The sequence below is a fragment of the Hyla sarda genome, chromosome 5 (genome assembly GCF_029499605.1).
Source record: "Hyla sarda isolate aHylSar1 chromosome 5, aHylSar1.hap1, whole genome shotgun sequence".
In the NCBI taxonomy this organism is placed as follows: Eukaryota; Metazoa; Chordata; class Amphibia; order Anura; family Hylidae; genus Hyla; species Hyla sarda.
In genome coordinates, this window is record NC_079193.1 from 57,329,987 (window position 1) to 57,354,348 (window position 24,362).

The window sequence follows — 24,362 nt, forward strand, 5'->3', positions numbered from 1 at the left end:
CATTAGGCTGTAGTTCCCCCACATTAGGTTGATAGTATAGGTCCCCCACATTAGGTTGGCAGCATAGTTCCGCCACATTAGGCTGTAGTTCCCCCACATTAGGTTGATAGTATAGGTCCCCCCACATTAGGTTGGCAGCATAGTTCCGCCACATTAGGTTGTAGTTCCCCCACATTAGGTTGGCAGTATAGGTCCCCCTACATAAGGTTGTCAGTATAGTTCCCCCACATTAGGTTGTCAGCATAGTTGCTCCCACATTAGGTTGTCAGCATAGTTCTCCCCACATTAGGTTGGCAGTATTGTTCCCCCCACATTAGGTTTGCAGTATAGTTCCCCCCACATTAGGTTGTCGGTATAGTTCCCCCACATTAGGTTGTCAGTATAGTTCCCCCACATTAGACTGTAGTTCCCCCACATTAGGTTGTAGTTCCCCCACATTAGGCTGGCAGTATAGTTCCCCCACATTAGGTGGTAGTTCCCCCACATTAGGTTGTCAGTATAGTTCCCCCCACATTAGGCTGTAGTTCTCCCACATTAGATTGGCAGCACAGTTCCCCCACATTCGGTTGGAGTGTAGTTCCCCCACATTAGGTTGACAGTATAGGTCCCCCACATTAGGTGCAGTATAGTTCTCCCCACATTAGGTGCAGTATAGTTACCCCACATTAGGTTGTAGTTCCCCCACATTAGGCTGGCAGTATAGTTCCCCCACATTAGGTGCTGTATAGTTCCCCCACATTAGGTGCAGTATAGTTCCCTCACTTTAGGTGCAGTATAGTTCCCCCACATTAGGTGCAGTATTCCCCCACATAAGGTAGGCAGTGCCCCCCCCCACAGACGTACAGCTTTCAGACATATACAGTGTATGGCTGGAGGCTTTATGCCTGTGTACTGCCCCACTTCAGAGCACCAAAGCTGATATGCAAGTTACTCACCATGCGCGCATCCTCCTCCTCGATGCTCCGATGCTTTGCTCCTCCGTTCCTTTGGGCGCACGGGACATCAGTGATGTCCCTGCATGTGCTGCCTCCTGGCAGCCCCTGCGTTTTTAAAGTTACTGCGGGGCCGCAGAAAGGTAACCGAGAAGATCTGGTGGATACCCCTACCCCCCCCCCCCCTGGGATCCGCCACATAGCAGCCCGCAGGGGGCCCTGGACAATTGCCTGAATTGCCCCGCCCTTACGCTGATACTGGTCAGGAACTGTCCAGAGATGGAACAAATCCCCATAGCAAACTTATCCTGCTCTGAACAGTTCCTGACATGGACAGAGGTGTCAGCAGAGAGCACTGTGGTCAGCAGAGTGCAGGCGCCAATTCCACGCTACAATTCGGATGTAGAGAGGGAGCTAAACAGCCTGCCATTCAGACTGATACATTGTACATATCTAGTCCTGCTCTAAGCTGAGAAGTGATACAATTGTATTCAGGCTAGACAATGCTCTGTGAGCTAAACACCCTGGACTCCAGACAGATACATAGCCAGTCCTGCTCTCAGTTGAGAAGTATAGACAATTAACCCTTAGATAACTTCTCGTCCAACCAATAACTTCACTCTTTAGCAGGCAGGAGATATTATAGGAACACTTCATTTGTTGCTCAGTTTATTTATATAATTTTATCTATTGACCTCAACAGAAGGAAATCACAATATTCCACAGACAGAACCTCTGTCATCTCAGAGACATCCTATGCTGAAGGATCATCAGAAGCCGTCACTTCAGGTGACCGGGATCTTCACACCCAGATGACCCGAGGTTTATTGTTGGTCTTTGCGGGTCGGCCGATAAGTGTGTAACCTCCAGACAGTCTGGGCCGGCAGTTCCTCCCCCTGCAGGGTTTTCGACTGGACCTCTTCACCCGGACATCCTGGAGGAACAGAAGAAAAATGAGACCATCATTTAAAATAGATAATCCTAAAGAATAATACTGGAAAGAGAGGCATTCTCCCTTCATGGTTATGGTACCTTGGTCAGGCTGGTGCACACAATGTCCTCAGGATCTTCATCCCCCAGATCCACAGAACAAATCTTCACATCCTTCAAAACATAGAAACCGAAATGAGGAACTGATAATTACTGATCAATAATGTCATCACATCTGTAATTATTATGTCTAGGGCTTTACCTTCTGTATACAGTGATCCCTCAACAAACGATGGTAATTCGTTCCAAATGACCCATCGTTTGTCGAATCCATTGTATGTTGAGGGATCCGTGCAATGTAAAGTATAGGCATCTGTACTCACCTGTCCCCGCCGATCCGCACCAGGTCCTCACCGCTCCCGCTGCTGTTCCAGGGGCTCCTGATGCTGTCCCGCTGCTCTGGTGTCTTCTTCGCGATCCTCCGGTGTCTTGCGCTTCTTCTGCAGGGTCTGGGCCTCGCTTTCTGGTGACGTTATTACGCTGCTGCGCCGGCGCGGCGTGCGTAGTGACGTAATACCGATGCCGGAAACCAAGGCCCGGACCCTGGAGAAGATGCGCAAGACACTGGAGGATCGCGAAGTGGACCCGGAGCAGCGGGAATAGGTGAGCGAACCTGCCAGGGATGCTTAAACTGCTATTCGACAGCAGCTTAAGCATTTTGCGCTGTCGGATAGCAGTTAATGCGATGGCCCCGACATATAAAAGCATCGTATGTCGATGCTGACATCGACATGCGATGGCCTCTGAGAGGCCATCGTATGTCGATTTTATCATATGTCGGGGCCATCGTAGGTTGGGGGGTTACTGTAGTAATATAAATAGATTATTACTAAGGCTGCGTTCACACGGCCGTGTAGACACTTCCCGTTAGGGTATGTTCACACTGAGGAATTGGAGAGGAATTTCCACGAGTAATTCTGCTCGCTTTTCCTCTCCAAATCATTCAGCAGTGAAATCCCCCATAGACCTGTACAGAATTTCTGCCCCTCAGTTCACACTGAGGAATTTCCTCAAGCAGAATTCTGACGAGGAAGTCTGTTCGGCTTGAAGAAAGAACATGTTATTTCTTTCAGGCGGAATCAGCGTCGTTCTCCCATAGAGATCAATGTTGGGGTTTTTTTGAGTCAGAAGCATTTCCACGCGGAATTCGCACGGAAATCGCGCGGAATTTCCGCATGAAAAAAAACCCAACATTTTATGAATAGAAATACTTGATACTCCTCCTCCGCATGAAACCTGCATTTCCGTGCGGAATTCCGCACCAATTCGGCGCCAATTCTGCGTGAAATTCCGCGTGGAATCTCTGTGAGTTCTTGTGGAAAAGTAACAATATTTTGAGGCAGAAAATTTCAGCTTGATTTCCGCCCCAATTCCTCAGTGTGAACATACTCTTCTTCTCCCGTAAAAATTTTAAACGGACAATAACATATGCAAACGGATGTTATCCTTTTGGATCCCTTTGGATCCGTTTTTGTTCAGTTAATAAACCAAAAAAAATTTTTTTTTTGTTCTGAGCATGCTCAGAAGTAAAAACGGACCACAAAAAACGGATTGAAAAAACAGATGCAAACGGATGACATTAAAGGCTCATCCATTTTCCATAGACTTCAATGTTAAATTTACTGTATCCATTTTTTCTTCCGTTTTTTGGTTGAAAGAAAAAATACTGCTTGTTACATTTTTTCTGCTGAAAAAAAAAAAATGGAAATGAGTGCAGACAGGTGCAAACGGGTGCAAACAGATTGTAAAAGAATCCCAGTGACATGAATGGGATTTTTTTTAAAAACATTTTTGAATCCGTTTACAGCCTGCAAAAAAGGAAACAAAACGGGGATAAAAAAAAACGGGGACAGACGGCAGAGTGAACGCCCCCTGAGTGAACGCCCCCTGAGCAAGGAGTCAGTATGGCAGTGGTCTCCAACCTGCGGACCTCCAGACGTTGCAAAACTACTACTCCCAGCATGCCCGGACAGCCAACGGCTGTCCGGGCATACTGGGAGTTGTAGTTTTGCAGCATCTGGAGGTCCGCAGGTTGAAGACCACTGCAGTATAGGATATAATACGTTATTGTGGACATGTCCTTTAGTATATTATCACTTACTCCGTCTGGCTTGAAATCACATTGGGATAAATCAGGATTCGCAGATTTGAGGCACTCCGTCTCCCGCATGATGCAGATTCTTCTTTTGGGGTTTTCATCCTCCTGTCAGAAGAAGAATGACAGGTACATTGGGGGATTTATTAAAACCTGTGTAGAGGAAGAGGGGTGCAGTTGCCCATAGCAACCAATCAGATTACTTCTTTCATTTTCAGGTCTCTCTAATAGATACTAAACCGCTCTTCCTTTACACAGGTTTTGATAAATCTCCCCCATTATCTCCTCCTTATATACATAATCTTCTCCTTGTATACAGATAGATACCGTATATTATCTCCTCCTTATATAAAGATACATGATCTCATCCTTAGTTATATACCAATACATTATCTTCTCCTTATGTACAGATACATTATCTTCTCCTTATATACAGATCAGTGGCGTTGCTAGGGTTGGTGTCACCCGGTGCGGTAGAAAATGGTGTCACCCCCATACCTCCCCCCTCCCCCCAGTAAGTTTTTAGCCTGTTGTGACAGACACCACTGTTGTAGCGCATTGTGAGAAATTCCAGTATAATAATCAGATATACCAGTTGCCACAGAATGGGAAAGTGTTAAAGAAGTTTTCACCATTTAAATATACAGCTCCCAGAATTACTTAAAGGGGTACTCCACTGGAAAACATTTACTTTTATATCAACTGGTGCCAGAAAGTTAAACAGATTTTTAAATTACTTCTATTTAAAATCTTAATACTTACAGTACTTATAAGCTGGTGTATGCTCCACAGGAAGTTGCGTAGTTCTTTCCAATCTGACCACAGTGCTATTTGCTGACACCTCTGTCCATGTCAGGAACTGTCCAGAGCAGGATAGGTTTGCTATGGGGATTTGCTCCTACTATGGACAGTTCTTGACATGGACAGAGGTGTCAGCACAGAGCACTGTGGTCAGACAGAAAATAAATTAAAAAAGAAAATAACTTCCTGTGAATCGCTTATACAGCAGCTAATAAGTACTGGAAGGATTAAGATTTTTAAATAGAAGTAATTTACAAATCTGTTTAACTTTGTAGCACCAGTTGATTTAAAAAAATTTTTTTCCAGTAGAGTACCCCTTTATGCAGTGGTGAGGTTATGCTGGGAGTTGTAGTTTCACTGACCATAACTGTAGAACTGACAAGCGACTACAGCTCTGATAGGACATAGAGAGGAGAATACACAATGATATCAGTGACGTCTTCTCTATAGTCTTCCCTTATCTAATTCAGATGGTACAGCTAAAACTTCTCTCTGTAGAATGTGACGCCCAGACGTCTCCTCACTATGTCAGCGCATTCTCATCCTCTATATGAAAACAATTATTATTATAAACCTGCCAGACACTGTATCCTCTAAATATAATACTACTATACACTATACTCTTTGATTATAAACCTTCCATACACCATACCCACTGAATATAATACTACCACACACTGTACATTCTGAATATAATACCATCACATACTGTACCCTCTGAATATAAATCTGCCACATACTGTACCCCTGAATATAATACTATCACATACTGTACCCTCTGAATATAATACTACCATATACTGTACCCTCTGAATATAACTCTGCCACATACTGTACCCCTGAATATAATACTATCACATACTGTACCCCTGAATATAATACCAACACATACTGTACACTCTGAATATAATACCAACACATACTGTACACTCTGAATATAATACCAACACATACTGTACACTCTGAATATAATACCAACACATACTGTACCCCTGAATATAATACCAACACATACTGTACACTCTGAATATAATACCAACACATACTGTACACTCTGAATATATTACTACCACCCACTGCGCCCTCTGAATATAATACTTAGAGATGAGCAAACTACAGTAAATTCAACTCGTCACAAACTTCTCGGCTCAGCAGTTGATGAATTTTCCTGCATAAATTAGTTCAGCTTTCAGGTGCTCCCGTGGGCTGGAAAAGGTGGATATTGTCCTAGGAGTATCTTTCCTATGAATGTATCCACCTTTTCCAGCCCACCGGAGCACCTGAAGGCTGAACTAATTTACGCAGGATAAGTCATCAACTGCTGAGCTGACAAGTTCGTGACGAATCGAATTTACTGTAAGTTCGCTCATCTCTAATAATACTACCACAAACTGCGCCCTCTGAATATAATACTACCACCCACTGTGCCCTCTGAATATAATACTACCACAAACTGCGCCCTCTGAATATAACGTTGCCATACAGTGCACCCTCTGAATATAATACCACAACCGCAGTTACACCCCTCAACATCCGTTAGCTGATGCTATTACCACGGGAGGGGGGTATTGGTGGTGTTGCTAGTGGATGATCGGGGTGCTACTACTGGGGGGGGGTGTTGCTGAAGGATGATGAGGGTGCTACTGGCCATCCCCCCTGGCAGTATCACCCCCATCATCCATCGGCAGGATCATCCTCCTGGCAGGAGCACCGCCATCATCCACCATCAGGATCTGCTGATGGAGGTGCTGCTGGGGGGGGGGGTGTAGTTGCTGGCGGATGATGAGGGTGCTACTGCCAGGGGGGGTGCGCATAAGGTAGGCAGCAGTTCCCCCACATTAGGTAGGTAGCAGTTTCCCCACATTAGGTAGCATCTTTTCCCCACATTAGGTAGCATCTTTTCCCCACATTAGGCAGCATAGATTCCCCACATTTGGTACCAGTTTCCCCACATTAGGTAGGTACCAGTTACCCCACATTAGGTAGCAATTTCCCCATATTAGTTAGCACAGATTCCCCACATTAGGTAGCAGTTTCCCCACATTCGGTAGCACAGATTCCCCACATTAGCTAGCATAGACTCCCCACATTAGGTAGCATAGACTCCGCACATTAGGTATCATAGACTCCGCACATTAGGTAGCATAGACTCCGCACATTAGGTAGCATAGACTCCCCACATTAGGTAGCATATACTCCGCACATTAGGTAGCATAGACTCCGCACATTAGGTAGCATATACTCCGCACATTAGGTAGCATAGACTCCGCACATTAGGTAGCATAGACTCCCCACATTAGGTAGCATAGACTCCCCACATTAGGCCGCAGGTTCCCTTGCAGGTTCCCCACAATGCGTCAAAGTCTCCCCACACACACACACATGCACACACACAAAAAACAACATACAACACAGAGAGACACACACACAAACACACACAGTCAGAGAGACACACTCACAGACAGACACACAGAGTCACACAGTCACACACACACAGAGTCACACACACACACAGAGTCACACAAACACACAGTCACACAAATACACAGAGTCACACACACACACTCAGAGAGTCACACAAACACACAGTCACACACACACACACACACACACACAGTCACACACACACACACACACACACACACACACACACACACAGTCACACACACACACACACACACAGTCACACACACACACACACACACACACACACAGTCACACACACACACACACACACACACACACAGAGTCACACACACAAACATAGATAGAGACAGACATACACACTCACCCATCCAGCGCAGCGATCCTTCTCACCGGGCGCAATGCGAGTGACGTAACTGACGTCTCCCTGCGCGGCCATGCGGTGTGACGTCAGGCCGGCGCAGACGTGGGAGCGGAGGCCGGGCACAGTACTGGTGAATGTGAGAGGGGGGGGGTGTGATGACAGACGGGCGCACTGAAAGGGGGGGGGGGGGTCGCTAACGGACGGGCGCACCGCACACACAGCACAGGGGGGTGTGCTGACGGATGGGAGGCCGGTCGGGCACATAGGGGGGTGTCAGTGTAGCTGGGGACGGGGTGTGGGTGCTGCGGAGCGTCTTGGTGTCACCCCATTAGGTTGGTGTCACCCGGTGCGGGCCGCACCCCCCGCACCCGGGTCGCAACGCCACTGATACAGATACATTATCTTCTCCTTGTATACATTATCTTCTCCTTATATACATATACATTATCTTCTCCTTATATACAGATACATTATCTTCTCCTTATATACAGATACATTATCTCCTCCTTATATACATTATCTTCTCCTTATATACATATACATTATCTTCTCCTTATATACAGATACATTATCTTCTCCTTATATACAGATACATTATCTTCTCCTTATATACAGATACATTATCTTCTCCTTATGTACAGATACATTATCTCCTCCTTATATACATTATCTTCTCCTTATATACATATACATTATCTTCTCCTTATGTACAGATACATTATCTCCTCCTTATATACATTATCTTCTCCTTATATACATATACATTATCTTCTCCTTATAGACAGATACATTATCTTCTCCTTATATACATATACATTATCTTCTCCTTATGTACAGATACATTATCTTCTCCTTGTATACAGATAGATACCGTATATTATCTCCTCCTTATATAAAGATATATTATCTCATCCTTAGTTATATACTGATACATTATCTTCTCCTTATATACAGGTACATTATCTCCTCCATAGATATATACAGAGACATTATCTCCTCCTTATATACAGATACATTATCTCATCCTTAGTTATATACAGATACATTATCTCCTCCTTATATACAGGTACATTATCTCCTCCTTAGTTATATACAGGTACATGAAAGACAATGTCTGGAACACAGAGAGGTCTGCGCTCCTTCAGATGTTCCACTTTTCTGTGATCGGATCATCCGCTCCACCTTTCTATTGATGTGCTGGACCCTGCTACCCAGAGCCCAGAGGAACCTGGATGCTGCGACCCCTCTCTAATTTCTAAGTGACTGCAGGTGTTATGCTCTGAGCATAACACCGTAAGGTAAGGGACCACCCTGCTGGCCCATTTATCTAACCATTTACACACGAAGTTATCTTGGTTACCTGCACGAGGTGCGCACCGTTCTCTTTCTTGTATTCTATCCTTAGTTATATACAGATACATTATCTCATCCTTATATACAGGTACATGATCTCCTCCTTAGTTATATACAGATACAGTATCTGATCCTTAGTTATATACAGATACATTATCTCCTCCTTAGTTATATACACATACATTATCTCCTCCTTATATATAGATACATTATCTCCTCCTTATATACAGATACATTATCTCCTCCTTATATACAGATACATTATCTCCTCCTTATATACAGATACATTATCTCCTCCTTATATACAGATACATTATCTCATCCTTAGTTATATACAGATACATTATCTCCTCCTTATATACAGATACATTATCTCCTCCTTATATACAGATACATTATCTCCTCCTTATATACAGATACATTATCTCCTCCTTATATACAGATACATTATCTCATCCTTAGTTATATACAGATACATTATCTCATCCTTAGTTATATACAGATACATTATCTCCACCTTATATACAGATACAGTATCTCATCCTTAGTTATATACAGATACATTATCTCCTCCTTATATACAGATACATTATCTTCTCCTTATATTTGATACATTATCTTCTCCTTATGTACAGATACATTATCTCCTCCTTATAGACAGATACATTATCTCCTCCTTATATACAGATACATTATCTCCTCCTTATATACAGATACATTATCTCCTCCTTATATACAGATACATTATCTTCTCCTTATATTTGATACATTATCTTCTCCTTATATACAGATACATTATCTCCTCCTTAGTTATATACAGATACATTATCTTCTTATATACAGGTACATTATATCATCCTCAGTTATATACAAATACACTGCTCAAAAAAATAAAGGGAACACTTAAGCAACACAAATATAGAAAAGGGGGGGGGCACTTTTCTCGAATATGGACTTTTATATGCTCATGGATGTATATAAATTGTATGTTCACATTTGGGTAAATATAAATTGTAGGATACAATATAGAAATATGATAGATTTATTTATATAATGTCTATGGCAGGGCCCTTGCAGCAATGCCAGTAGATATATGGTTAAAGTTGTTAAAATACAATAAAACGTATGTAAAACTTGTAGAGATAGCTTATATAACTTGTATCAAAGTCCGTATTATGCAATCCTAATTTTAGGCAGCCCTTGTGAGTGCAAATATATACACTCTATAGTCCAGTGGGTATGGTCCGTGAATTATGCAACCCGGGGGGCTCAGAAATATTTGGCGGTTTTAAACAGTGCAACACTGTACATAGATTGGTGGTTGCAGGACAGTGTAGCTCACCCGTCCTGACGTGGTCCCACGGAGCTCTCGCTACTTCCGCGCTGTGGCTTCTGAACCAAACGCCTGGTCACTTCCTGGGATGGCAAGTTGTCAGCGCCGGTGAACCAGGGACCAGGGGAGAGAGAGGTCTGCTTACTGGCGTAGTGGTGTGATGCTTCATGAACTGTGCGCACCAGGAAAGTCGGCATGTCTTGTAGTCCAGTTCATGCGCTATACGCACCGAGAGGCTGTGAAGTGCTGCGGCTGACTGTAGATTGCTATATACAGTGGGTATTGTGGCTAGACGCGTTTCGAGATCAGCTGGCACTCTTTTTCACACTGCTATAGAAAAAGAGATCCAGCTGATCTCAAAGCGCGTCTAGCCACAATACCCACTGTATATAGCAATCTACAGTCAGCCGCAGCACTTCACAGCCTCTCGGTGCGTATAGCGCACGAACCAGACTAGACACGCCGACCTTCCTGGTGCGCACAGTTCATGAAGCATCACACCACTGTCTCTCACACCCCTGGCTCACCGGCGCTGACTACTTGCCATCCCAGGAAGTGACCAGACGTTCGGTTCGGAAGCCACAGCAGGTAAGGCGGGTGAGCTCCATGGGACCACGTCAGGACGGGTGAGCTACACTGTCCTGAAACCACCAATCTATGTACATTTTCCCAGCAAGGACTGTTTAAAATGGACAAATCTTTCTGAGCCCCCCGGGTTGCATAATTCACGGACCATACCCACTGGACTATAGAGTGTATATATTTGCACTCACAACGGCTGCCTAAAATTAAGATTGCATAATACGGACTTTAATACAAGTTTTACAAAAGTTTTATTGTATTTTAACAACTTTTATCCACCATATATCTCCTGGCACTGCTGCAAGGGCCCTGCAGGCAGTTGTCATAGACATTATATATACATTTTCATATACCCAACTGTGAACATACAATTTATAAACATCCATGAGCATATAAAAGACCAGATTCGAGGAAAGTGCTCCCCCCCCCCCCCCCCCATTTTTCTATATTTGCTTTCCAGGTCGCATAGTGTACGCGACCTTATACATTAGTACTCATCTGGCACAATAGAGGTTTTCAACTTACTTTTGTGGTTTGAGCTACCTCTCCTTTTAGTACTTAAACACCACAATGTAACTCCAAGTCAATGACACTTCTGTGAAATCCCACTGTCCACTCAGGAAGAACACTGATTGACAATCAATTTCACATGCTGTTGTGCAAATGGAACAGACAACAGGTGGAAATTATAGGCAATTAGCAAGACACCCCCAATAAAGGAGTGGTTCTGCAGGTGGTGACCGCAGACCACTTCTCAGTTCCTATGCTTCCTGGCTGGTTTTTTGGTTACTTTTGAATGCTGGCGGTGCTTTCACTCTAGTGGTAGCATGAGACAGAGTCTACAGCCCACCCAAATGGCTCAGGTAGTGCAGTTCATCCAGGATGGCACATCAATGCGAGCTGTGCAAGAAGGTTTGCTGTGTCTGTCAGCATTGTGTCCAGAGCATGGAGGCGCTACCAGGAGACAGGCCAGTACATGAGGAGACGTGGAGGAGGTTGTAGGAGGGCAACAACCCAGCAGTAGGGCCGCTACCTCTACCTTTGTGCAAGGAGGAGCAGGAGGAGCACTGCCAGAGCCCTGCAAAATGACCTCCATCAGGCCACAAATGTGCATGTATCCACTCTAACGGTCAGAAACAGACTCCATGAGAGTGGTATGAGGGCCCGACGTCCAAAGGTGGGGGTTGTGCGTACAGCCCAACATCGTGCGGGACTTTTAGCATTTGTCAGAGAACACCAAGATTGGCAAATTCGCCACTGGCGCCCTGTGCTCTTCACAGATGAAAGAAGGTTCACACTGAGCACATGTGACAGACGTGACAGAGTCTGGAGATGCCGTGGAGAATGTTCTGCTGCCTGCAACATCCTCCAGCATGACCGGTTTGTTGGTGGGTCAGTAATGGTGTGGGGTGGCATTTCTTTCGGGGGCTGCACAGCCCTCCATGTGGTTGCCAGAGGTAGCCTGACTGCCATTAGGTACAGAGATGAGATCCTCAGACCCCTTGTGAGACCATATGCTGGTGCGGTTGGCCCTGGGTTCCTCCTAATGCAAGACAATGCTAGACCTCATGTGGCTGGAGTGTGTCAGCAGTTCCTGCAAGAGGAAGGCATTGATGCTATGGACTGGCCCGTCTGTTCCCCAGACCTGAATCCGATTTGAGCACATCTGGGACATCATGTCTCGTTCCATTCACCAACGCCACATTGCACCACAGACTGTCCAGGAGTTGGCAGATGCTTTAGTCCAGGTCTGGGAGGACATCCCTCAGGAGACCATCTGACACCTCATCAGGAGCATGCCCAGGTGTTGTAGGGAGGTCATACGGGAACGTGGAGGCCACACACACACTACTGAGCCTCATTGTGACTTGTTTTAAGGACATTACATAAAGTTGGATCAGCCTGTAGTGTGGTTTTCCACTGTGATTTTGAGTGTTACTCCATATCCAGACCTCCATGGGTTGATAAATTTGATTTCCATTTATCATTTTTGTGTGATTTAGTTTTCACCACATTCAACTATGTAAAGACGAAAGTATTTCATACGATTAGTTCAATTATTCAGATATAGGATGTAATATCTTAGTGTTCCCTTTATTTTTTTTAGGTGTCCATTATATCCTTATATATAGATGCATTATCTCCTCCTTAGTAATATACAGATATATTATGAGATAGATTCTATTATTTCATGTAATTTTGGGAACCCTTGTCTTTGCTGATCCTGATTTATATTGTGTCTTATTTTCCAATCACATTCAAAGCTGTGTTCCCATTTCTTCTGGTTTCCTCTTTCCGGAGAGCAGTGCATTGTGGGAGCTCAGGTGATAATTAACCTGTACCCTGACAATCTTAGCAAAAAAAGTAAAGACACAACATGGCACATTGAGAAAAACAGACAAAATAAATCAGTGGATGTGCACTGTGTAGCACAACCCTGGACATTCGGGGAATAATAACTATAAAGCTGGAGGAGAATCATTCGTGAGTCACTGGGTGGGTCCTGGTGTCTCCTCCCTTCATGTCGATAGATCCTTCCATATTGTGCACAGGGGGCGCGCTATAAATCTGTGAGGACTGCGCCAACTTTCCTGGACATTACAGTGTTTGACAATGAACCACCTGTTTCCCATTAAATGCAAATGGGGCTGCATATACAATAATCTATTAAAAATGACAAGCCTTAAATGAGATGCATTCTGGGTAGCTGCCCATGCTATGGCCTTACCTGTAATGGAGCAGTGGGGAGCTGGTCCAGGGCTTTATATAAGTATGTGACCTCTTCCCTCTCATTATAGAGTTGGACGATATCTCTTAAAGATGTAGATTTTTCATCCTGGACCTCAGTCTCGGCAGAGAGACAGCCATGTAATGTGACCGCAGCGAGGAGCAGAGACAGCCTCCAGCCCAGCATCTTGTCTGAGGACAATGTCCGCTCCTCGCTCTGCTCAGCTCTTTTATCATGCCTCTATTTCTTCATATTCCTGGATGATGTGAAATTCTTCGTGTCTCAGGATATTGCAGTAACTTTTTGGTCATTTTCCCACATGTGACTTAACGCTGATGATTTTACAAAATTTCACCATAGAGTCACCTGTCCTATGCAAATATATATATACAGTGACCCCTCGACCTACGATGGCCCCGATATACGATAATGTCAGAGGCCTCTCAGAGGCCATCGCATGTTGAAGGCAGCATCAACATACAATGCTTTTTTATGTCGGGGCCATCGCCTAAACGGCTATCCGGCAGTTCAGACTGCTTCAGCTGCCACCGGATAGCCGTTTACGTGCCCCGTGTGGTCCGCTGACGATCACTTACCTGTCCTCGGGGCTCCGGCGTGTCCTCTTCAGGATCCCCTGCATCGTTGGCACTCTCCATCGTCGTCATCACGTTGCTGTGCACGCCGTCCCGTCATCCAATAGGAGCGGCGTGCGTAGCGACGTGATGGCGACGACGGAGAGCGAGGATGCCGGGGAAGCAGAGGCCTTGCCGGAGCTTCGGGGACACCTCGGGGATGCGGCGACAGAGATGGACGGCGACATCCAGGGCAGCGGTGACGAGCGGTGACGGTCCGGAGCGGCGGGGACACGTGAGTACAACTTCCTCTAACAGTGGTCTTCAACCTGCGGACCTCCAGATGTTGCAAAACTACAACTCCCAGCATGCCCGGACAGCCGTTGGCTGTCCTGGCATGCTGGGTGTTGTAGTTTTGCACCATCTGGAAGTCGTCAGGTTGTAGACCACTGTTCTATACTTTACATTGCACGGATCCCTCAACATGCGATGGTTTCAACAAATGATGGTCTGTTTGGAACGGATTACAATCGTATGTTGAGGGACCACTGTATATATGTAGGAGGGGATGTATCTTCACTAATGCACCTAAGTTTTTCTATGGTTATGTGCCTTTAACATATTTTAAGACTTTATTAAACAAAGAAAAGATGTGGCCGTCCGGCCATCTTCAGCCTGTTCATGATTGGGCGGAGAAAACACCCATATCGGATGTGTTACACAATTTGTGTAACTACCATTGGCATTAATAGGATATGTGCATTTGGTGCTAACCTGGAACTTATGTAGTGTATAAGATTAAGCTGCAAATCCCATTAACATTAATAGGAGTTACACAACTTGCGTATTTTTCTTCACCTGACCACAGCAGGCTGTGTGAGAAGAGGTAGACATAGGAGAGCAGGCTGTGTGAGAAGAGGGAGACATAGGAGAGCAGGCTGTGTGAGAAGAGGGGGACATAGGAGAGCAGGCTGTGTGAGAAGAGGGGGACATAGGAGAGCAGGCTGTGTGAGAAGAGGGGGACATAGGAGAGCAGGCTGTGTGAGAAGAGGGGGACATAGGAGAGCAGGCTGTGTGAGAAGAGGGGGACATAGGAGAGCAGACTGTGTGAGAAGAGGGGGACATAGGAGAGCAGGCTGTGTGAGAAGTAGGGGACATAGGAGAGCAGGCTGTGTGAGAAGTAGGGGACATAGGAGAGCAGGCTGTGTGAGAAGAGGGGGACACAGGAGAGCAGGCTGTGTGAGAAGAGGGGGACATAGGAGAGCAGGCTGTGTGAGAAGAGGGGGACATAGGAGAGCAGACTGTGTGAGAAGAGGGGGGCATAGGAGAGCAGGATGTGTGAGAAGAGGGGGACATAGGAGAGCAGACTGTGTGAGAAGAGGGGGACATAGGAGAGCAGGCTTTGTGAGAAGTAGGGGACATAGGAGAGCAGGCTGTGTGAGAAGAGGGGGACATAGGAGAGCAGGCTGTGTGAGAAGAGGGGGACATAGGAGAGCAGACTGTGTGAGAAGAGGGGGGCATAGGAGAGCAGGCTGTGTGAGAAGTAGGGGACATAGGAGAGCAGGCTGTGTGAGAAGAGGGGGACATAGGAGAGCAGGCTGTGTGAGAAGAGGGGGACATAGGAGAGCAGGCTGTGTGAGAAGAGGGGGACATAGGAGAGCAGGCTGTGTGAGAAGAGGGGGACATAGGAGAGCAGACTGTGTGAGAAGAGGGGGACATAGGAGAGCAGGATGTGTGAGAAGAGGGGGACATAGGAGAGCAGGATGTGTGAGAAGAGAGGGACATAGGAGAACAGGCTTTGTGAGAAGAGGGGGACATAGGAGAGCAGGCTGTGTGAGAAGAGGGGGACATAGGAGAGCAGGCTGTGTGAGAAGAGGGGGACATAGGAGAGCAGGATGTGTGAGAAGAGGGGGACATAGGAGAGCAGGCTGTGTGAGAAGGAGGGGACATAGGAGAGCAGGGCTGTGTGAGAAGGAGGGGACATAGGAGAGCAGGCTGTGTGAGAAAAGGGGGACATAGGAGAGCAGGCTGTGTGAGAAGGAGGGGACATAGGAGAGCAGGCTGTGTGAGAAGAGGGGGACATAGGAGAGCATGCTGTATGAGAAGAGGGGGACATAGGAGAGCAGGCTGTGTGAGAAGAGGGGGACATAGGAGAGCAGGATGTGTGAGAAGAGGGGGACATAGGAGAGCAGGGATGTGTGAGAAGGAGGGGACATAGGAGAGCGGCTGTGTGAGAAGAGGGGGACATAGGAGAGCAGGCTGTGTGAGAAGGAGGGGACATAGGAGAGCAGGCTGTGTGAGAAGAGGGGGACATAGGAGAGCATGCTGTATGAGAAGAGGGGGACATAGGAGAGCAGGATGTGTGAGAAGAGGGGGACATAGGAGAGCAGGGCTGTGTGAGAAGAGGGGGACATAGGAGAGCAGGCTGTGTGAGAAGAGGGGGACATAGGAGAGCAGGATGTGTGAGAGAGGGGGACATAGGAGAGCAGGCTGTGTGAGAAGAGGGGGACATAGGAGAGCAGGCTGTGTGAGAAGAGGGGGACATAGAGCAGGCTGTGTGAGAAGAGGGGGACATAGGAGAGCAGGCTGTGTGAGAAAGAGGGGACATAGGAGAGCAGGCTGTGTGAGAAGAGGGGGACATAGGAGAGCAGGCTGTGTGAGAAGAGGGGGGACATAGGAGAGCAGGCTGTGTGAGAAGAGGGGGACATAGCGAGAGCAGGCTGTGTGAGAAGAGGGGGACATAGCAGAGCAGGCTGTGTGAGACATAGGGGGACATAGCAGAGCAGGCTGTGTGAGAAGAGGGGGACATAGGAGTGTAAGTATGTACTGTAAGTAAATGATGCTTCACTGTGCTTGATGCTCTGTGCAAAGCCCAGAAAGTGTTAACCGAGCAGCGTTGTATACAGCATGTTATACGTCTTGCTGCTCAGTAAGTCCAGGAATAGAAACTCCTGTACAGATTCACAAGATGTGAATCACACAAAATAATCTGATTTGTATGACTCGCAATTTCTTTTTTTTTTTCTATTCAGACCAACATTTGGTTGCTGCATTCCTATTAGAAATACATTGGACTTCCCATGCATTGCCCTATCTACCTACTAGATGTAGTTATCCTTCTATGTAACCAAGAATATTTTTACCTTAAGTCTGTGCTGTACTAAGAGGAGACCACTAGAGGGAGCATGTGGTGTATAAGTTATCCTTCTATGTAACCCAAGAATATTTTTACCTTAAGTCTGTGCTGTACTAAGAGGAGACCACTAGAGGGAGCATGTGGTGTATAACATGCAATAGCATACCTGGGCTCCCGATCTGACAGAAGAACAGGTAAATATTTCATGATTCCCACGGATTGTATGGAGGATAAAGTACAGAGAAAGCAGTTTGTGGAAGCTGCATGAACACACTTAAAGAAAAAAAATAATGAAATTCCCTGGACTTCCCCTTTAAATTTCCAATGGTTCAGGCATGGGCATATACACACGCCGTAGGCCTAGTGCACTGAGTTGGAAACCTTTCATGTTTGCTGTGCTGCGGTTCTCCCCAAACTGTAGTCGACATATTGGGATGTGTCATGAAGCTTCCATGGAATTTCATAGAAGCGTAAAGCAGGACCTCAAGGTAACCCCCCCCCCCCCCCCCCTGTGATCACCTATGTGATCTGTAACATATTTGTAAATTACTTTATTTACCAAGAATGACTCCTAACCCCGGAAAAAGAAAGTCTTGGCCACTAGGTGTCTCACTTCTCTATAATCTGCTGTCCACTGTCTGTTGTCAAGGAAAATCTGTTCTGAAGTGACATCTACACAAATACAAATTATAAGTGTGTGTGTGTGTGTTGGGGGGGGGGGGGGGGTGTTAGCATGTGCTGTGTGTCAGAAAGGCCAGGCAAGATAAGACCTGGGCTGTGTGCTGTAAATACCAGCGTACCTACAGTGCTGCGATGTCATCTCTCCTATGCAATCCCAGTGCATCCGTAACCCCTTCTCGCTTCCACATGCCATCTATAGTACGGTACTGTGTAAGTCTTCCCCCAGCCTGTTCAGTCCAGTGTACTTTCTCCAACACTATGTCATTGTGGTGGCCCAGTGTGAGTTGTACCAGCTGCTACACAAAACTTAGTTGGGTGGTTGACGTATTAAAAGGTTTGCTGGACAGTAAAGTGGTTCAGGTGCTGAAGGCCTAAGTAACTGTGTTTACTTTATATGTGTCCTTCTGGGTTTTTCTGTAGTAACATGCATACACTGAATTCTACATCGTGCAGTGGATTAAATATTGCTAAATTTTTCATTATATTTGCAAAGCATTCTCTGTACAGCAAAAGTAAGAATCTAGTCACAAGCAAATCTTCTAGCCAATAGAAGCAGTGGTGGTTCCAACACCAACCCTTTAGCTTGGGAAATGAGGCAGCAATTTTTTTTATTTTTAGTTACTCTAGCTTTGGCCTAGCCAATAGCATGTCAGCTTCTCTGCTCTGTCACAATTACCATTACTGAGGAGACTTATTTCTGTGAGGCATACAATCCAATAAACAGGCCACAAAGCCACTTGTCCTATCTTTAACCCCTTAAGGACACAGCCCATTTTGGCCTTAAAGATGTACTCCGGTCCTAAGACATCTTATCCTCTATCCAAAGGATAGGGAATAAATCAACCCCCACCCATAGACGTGCATTGAGGGGGCGGGGCGTGATGTCACAGAGCCGTGACATCACCATACTCCGGCCCCGTCGTCGTAACGCTTCACACTCGGAGCCTCCAGCGTTGCGTAGAGCTCAAAAAGGTGGGTGCATAATGAGGGATTGCGGCGGTCCACAGCGGCGGGACCCCCGCGATCAGACATCTTATCCCCTACCCTTTGGATAGGGGATAAAATGTCTTAGGGCCGGAGTACCCCTTTAAGGACACAGGAAATTTTAGTTTTGCATTTTCGTTTTTTCCTCCTTGCATTCTAAAAATCATAACTCTTTTACATTTCTATCCACAGACCCATATGTGCCCTTTTTTTTTTGCATGACCAATTGTGCTTAGTAATGACAACTTTTGTTTTACCATAAAAGGTATAGCAAAACAAAAAACAATATTATTTGTGTAGGGAAATTGAAATGAAAACTGCACATTTTGTAGGGTTTCGTTTTTACGCTATACACTTTCCGGTTAAAATTACATGTTTTCTTTATTCCGTGGGTCAAAACAATTAAAATGATAGCCAGGATAACATACTTTTCTTATATTGTACTGTTTAAAATTTTTTTTTTTTTTTTTACCAAAGGTATGTTTAAAACTGCCCCATTTTGACCATCTATAACTTTCAAATTTTTTTTGTATACGGGGATGTATGATCTGTAATTTTTTATTGGTACCACGATTGCTAATATGTGATATAATATTAGTGTTTTTTGGAATATTATGTGACAAAAAAGCTAAAAAAGCAGCAATTTTGGACTTTTTTTTTTTTTACACTTATGCCGTTCACCGGTCGGGATCATTGTCATTGTATTTTGATAGTTTGAACATTTACTCACGTGACGATACCAAATATGTTTATTAATTTTCTTTTTACTCTTTTGGGGAGGGGGAGTAATGGGAAAAAGGGATTATTTACATTTTTATTGGGGGAGGGTATTTTTCAAATTTTTTAACTTTTGTTTTAAAGTTTTTTTTTACTTTTTATGTCCCCATAGGAGACTATTTATAGCGATCATTTGATACTGTTAATACTGTTCAGTGTTATGCATATGCATAGCACTTATCAGTGTTATCGGCGATCTTCTGCTCTGGTCTGTGGATCTTAGACCAGAGCAGAAGGCCCCAAGAGATGGACAGAGGCAGGTGAGGGGACCTCTGTCCACCATTTTAGATGATCGGATCCCCGCGACAGCGCCGCAGGTGATCCAATCATCCAATTTAACATTTGCATTGCCGCAGATGCTCACAGCCTCTGAGAGGTTAAGGACAGACATCAGCGCGATCGCGGATGTCCGCCATTACTGCTATCAGCACCTGCCATGCATGTTGCGAGCACCGTTCTGGTGCTCGCATTATGTATAGGACGTAAATGTAAGGGATAAAGCAAGTTTAAGCCTGTTGCCTATTGTATATAGTGTGTAAAGTGTATATAGTTTATGAACATGTTATGGTTATTATAAGAGGAGAAAAAGGGAAAAAAAAAAAGAAAAAAAATGTTGTATATTGTTTTGCTTGTGTGGAAAATTGAATGAGAGAATGGACCAGTGTTTTATTTTTTGCTATAGTGTCAATGGTTTTATGATTGGTCTTATATTATGATTCATTATTTTGTTATGCTCTGGTAACATATGGTATGTTTATTTCTGTAATAATTTTTTCTGTTATGTTTAAACCCTTAAGGACCGGGGGTTTTTCTGTTTTTGCATTTTCGTTTTTTGCTCCTTGCCTTTAAAAAATCATAACTCTTTCAAATTTGCACCTAAAAATCCATATGACGGCTTCTTTTTTGCGCCACCAATTCTACTTTGTAATGATGTCAGTCATTTTGCCCAAATATCTACGGTGAAACGGAAAAAAAAATCATTGTGCGACAAAATTGAAAAAAAACCCGCTGTTTTGTAAATTTTGGGGGCTTCCGTTTCTACGTAGTACATTTTTCGGTAACAATGACACCTTCTCTTTATTCTGTAGGTCCATACGGTTAAAATGATACCCTACTTATATAGATTTGATTTTGTCGGACTTCTGGAAAAAATCATAACTACATAACTCTGACTGAGTCTAGCTGAAGCTGGGTCTGTATTCTAAAGTGTTGTATTATTAAGTGTTACATTTGAGAAGTTTTATAAGCAGAAGTTTAAAAAGCTGTAGTTGTAAGGAGGACCCACTGTAACTGTAAGTATTACACTCCCTTGATAAAAGTAGTTTTTCTTAATAGTTAATAACAGCTGTTTGTCACCAAGGATATGGACAGCAGGATTGGAGGTTTTCTTCAGTGCACATTGTGCCACATGTATACATCTCTGGAGCAGCAGCTTCAGGGTGAATACCGCTGTGACAAATGTGAGCATGTTGGCCACCTGGAAGCTAGTATTAGAGATCTAGAGGAGCAAAATGCAACATTGAGGGCGATTGACAATCTTACAGAGCAAGCAGTTAGTGGGGTAGAAATGGAGGTTGGAGAAACTAGCCAGGAGGCCCAAGTAGGGAGCTGGGTTAATGTAGTTAGAGGGACTGGAAAGGGGGCAAGGAAAAGGAAGGTCACTTCTGCTTCTGATCTCCCAGGTAAAATTGCCAAGTTGGGCGATGATGCGAGGGCCTCAGTATCAGAGATGGCAACCCTAGTGGATACTGGTCTCCCTAACAGCCGGGGGAACAGCTCAACTAGTAGTGTGGGGGATGGTAACGCAGGTAGGCCAAGACAGTTAGTTGTGGTAGGGGATTCTATAATCAGGAAGACGGATAGAATAATTTGTTGCCAAGACCACCTCAACCGAATGGTTTGCTGTCTACCTGGTGCCAGGGTTCGGCATGTGGTGGAAAGGGTGGACAAATTACTAGGGGGGGCTGGGGATGACCCAGCTGTCGTGGTCCAAGTGGGAACCAACGACAGAATACATGGTAGGTGGAGGTCCTTGAAGAATAATTACAAGGAACTAGGTGCCAAGCTGAAGGGAAGGACCTCTAAGGTTGTGTTCTCTGGAATACTTCCTGTGCCATGCGCATCGCAGGAAAAACAGCGGGAGCTTAGGGAGTTAAATGCATGGCTTAAGTCGTGGTGTGAGGGGGAAGGGTTTGGGTTTTTAGAGCACTGGGCTGACTTTTCATTGGGGTACAAACTCTATTCTACGGATAATTTGCACCTGAATGGAAGGGGGTCTGCTGTGCTGGGGGAGAGAATCCTGGAAGGGGTGGCTGAGTATTTAAACTAGGTGAGTGGGGGGAGGATAATAAAGCAAAGAAAGCAGACAGTGGGATGGATAGGTTAGAGAGGGGTCAGGACATAATGGTGGGTGGAGAGGAGTCCTGTGGGGGGAGGTTAAGAGCAGTGGATAAGGAGATTCATGCGTTACAAACCAGCTGTAAAAATAAATGTAGCCCGAAAAATTGTAATCCCAATAATTCAAAAAATTCCATTAGCCCCAATAACTCAATAACTACAATAAGCCCCATTAACTCAAAAAATACCGTTAGCCCCAATAACTTAAATAGTACAATTAGCCCTTATAACTCAAATAATAACATTAACCCCAATAACTCTGAAAATCCCATTAGTGAGACTATGTGTGTAAAACTTAATGGAAATGTAAAGTGTATGTTCACAAATGCCAGAAGCCTAGCAAATAAAATGGGGGAGCTTGAGGCCAGGATACTGGAGGAACATATTGATATAGTTGGGGTCACTGAGACATGGCTGGACTCCTCGCATGACTGGGCTGTCAATCTGCAGGGGTTTACATTGTTTCGCAAGGATAGAATGAACAGAAAAGGTGGTGGAGTCTGTCTGTATGTAAGAAGTGGTATGAAAGTCAGTGTGAACGATGCCATAGTGTGTGATGATTCTGAGGAGGTGGAATCATTGTGGGTAGAATTACAAAAGGAGGGAAATACTGAAAAAATAATATTTGGTGTAATCTACAGACCCCCTAATATCACTGAGGAGATAGAAGGTCGGCTGTATAAACAAATAGAGAGGGCCGCCCGGGCAGGTACAGTGGTAATAATGGGAGATTTTAACTATCCAGATATAGATTGGGGCCGGGGGTTGGCTAAAACTACAAAGGGGAGAAAATTCCTAAATTTATTGCAGGATAATTTTATGGGCCAGTTTGTGGAGGACCCAACAAGAAGTGATGCCTTGTTGGATCTGATCATTTCCAACTATGCAGAGCTGGTTGGTAATGTAACTGTGCGGGAAAACCTTGGTAATAGCGACCACAATATAGTTACTTTTGACTTAAAATGTAGAAAACAAAGACAGACGGGGAAGACAAAAACATATAACTTTAAAAAGGCAAACTTCCCTGGGCTGAGGGCTGCACTACAGAACATAGACTGCGGGGAGGTGTTGTCAAATACTGATACAGAAGGTAAATGGGATATCTTTAAATCAACTCTAAATAACTATACATCTAAATATATACCAAAGGGGAACAAATATAAACGATTAAAACTAAATCCTACATGGCTGACAAATGATGTTAAAAGAGCAATAAACAACAAAAAAATAGCCTTCAAAAAATACAAATCTGATGGGTCAGCTATAACATTTAAACAGTACAAAGAGCTTAATAAAATCTGTAAAAATGTAATAAAAACAGCAAAAATTCAAAATGAGAGACAGGTGGCCAAAGAAAGCAAAACTAATCCTAAATATTTTTTTAGATATATAAATACAAAAAAAACAAGGACAGAGCATGTAGGACCCCTTAATAATGTTAATGGGGAGGTTGTCACAGGCGATCAAGAGAAGGCGGAGCTACTGAATGGGTTCTTTAGTTCTGTATATACTATGGAAGAAGGAGCTGACATTGGCCAGGTCATTGCTGGTAACACATCATGTAATGTACTGAACTGGCTTAATGTAGAGATGGTACAAGGTAAGTTAAGTAAAGTAAATGTAAGCAAATCTCCAGGGCCGGATGGACTTCACCCAAGAGTTCTTAGAGAGGTAAGTTCAGTAATATCTGTACCCTTGTTCATGATATTTAGAGATTCTCTGGTGTCTGGTATTGTGCCAAGGGACTGGCGCAAGGCGAATGTGGTGCCAATCTTCAAGAAGGGCTCTAGGTCTTCCCCAGGAAACTATAGACCGGTAAGTCTAACGTGCATTGTGGGTAAATTGTTTGAAGGACTTATAAGGGATTACATACAGGAATACATAGGGGATAATAGTATTATAAGTGATAGCCGGCAGGATATTGTCATGTATCAAAAGAGGCATGGACTCAAGGGACAGGGACATAATACTCCCCCTTTATAAAGCATTGGTACGGCCTCACCTGGAATATGCTGTTCAGTTTTGGTCGCCTGTTCATAAAAGGGACACTGCGGAGTTGGAAAGGGTGCAGAGACGCGCGACTAAACTAATATGGGGCATGGAACATCTTAGCTATGAGGAGCGATTAAAGGAGTTACAATTGTTTAGTCTTGAGAAGAGACGTTTAAGGGGGGATATGATAAACGTATATAAGTATATAAATGGCCCATGCA

General features: G+C 44.5%; 1 protein-coding gene across 1 annotated transcript; it reads right to left on the reverse strand.

Moving 5' to 3' along the window:
* Positions 1-1,576: 1,576 nt before the first annotated feature.
* Positions 1,577-13,826, reverse strand: LOC130273180 (cathelicidin-2-like). Its single transcript, XM_056519560.1, has 4 exons — positions 13,603-13,826; positions 4,024-4,125; positions 1,965-2,036; positions 1,577-1,866 (listed from the first exon to the last, which is right to left on the reverse strand). The coding sequence occupies exons 1-4, from the start codon at positions 13,786-13,788 to the stop codon at positions 1,735-1,737; spliced, it is 492 nt and encodes a 163-aa protein (XP_056375535.1). The 5' UTR covers positions 13,789-13,826; the 3' UTR covers positions 1,577-1,734.
* Between the last annotated feature and the right edge of the window lie 10,536 nt (positions 13,827-24,362).

Bases quoted from the DNA above. Each gene is read 5' to 3' on its own strand.
- LOC130273180 (XM_056519560.1), bottom strand. From the start codon at position 13,788: ATGCTGGGCTGGAGGCTGTCTCTGCTCCTCGCTGCGGTCACATTACAT. The intron at 4,126-13,602 runs GTAAGGCCATAG...TTCTTCTGACAG, and splicing joins TCCCCACTGCTCCATTACAG to GAGGATGAAAACCCCAAAAG. The intron at 2,037-4,023 runs GTAAGTGATAAT...TATGTTTTGAAG, and splicing joins GTGATTTCAAGCCAGACGGA to GATGTGAAGATTTGTTCTGT.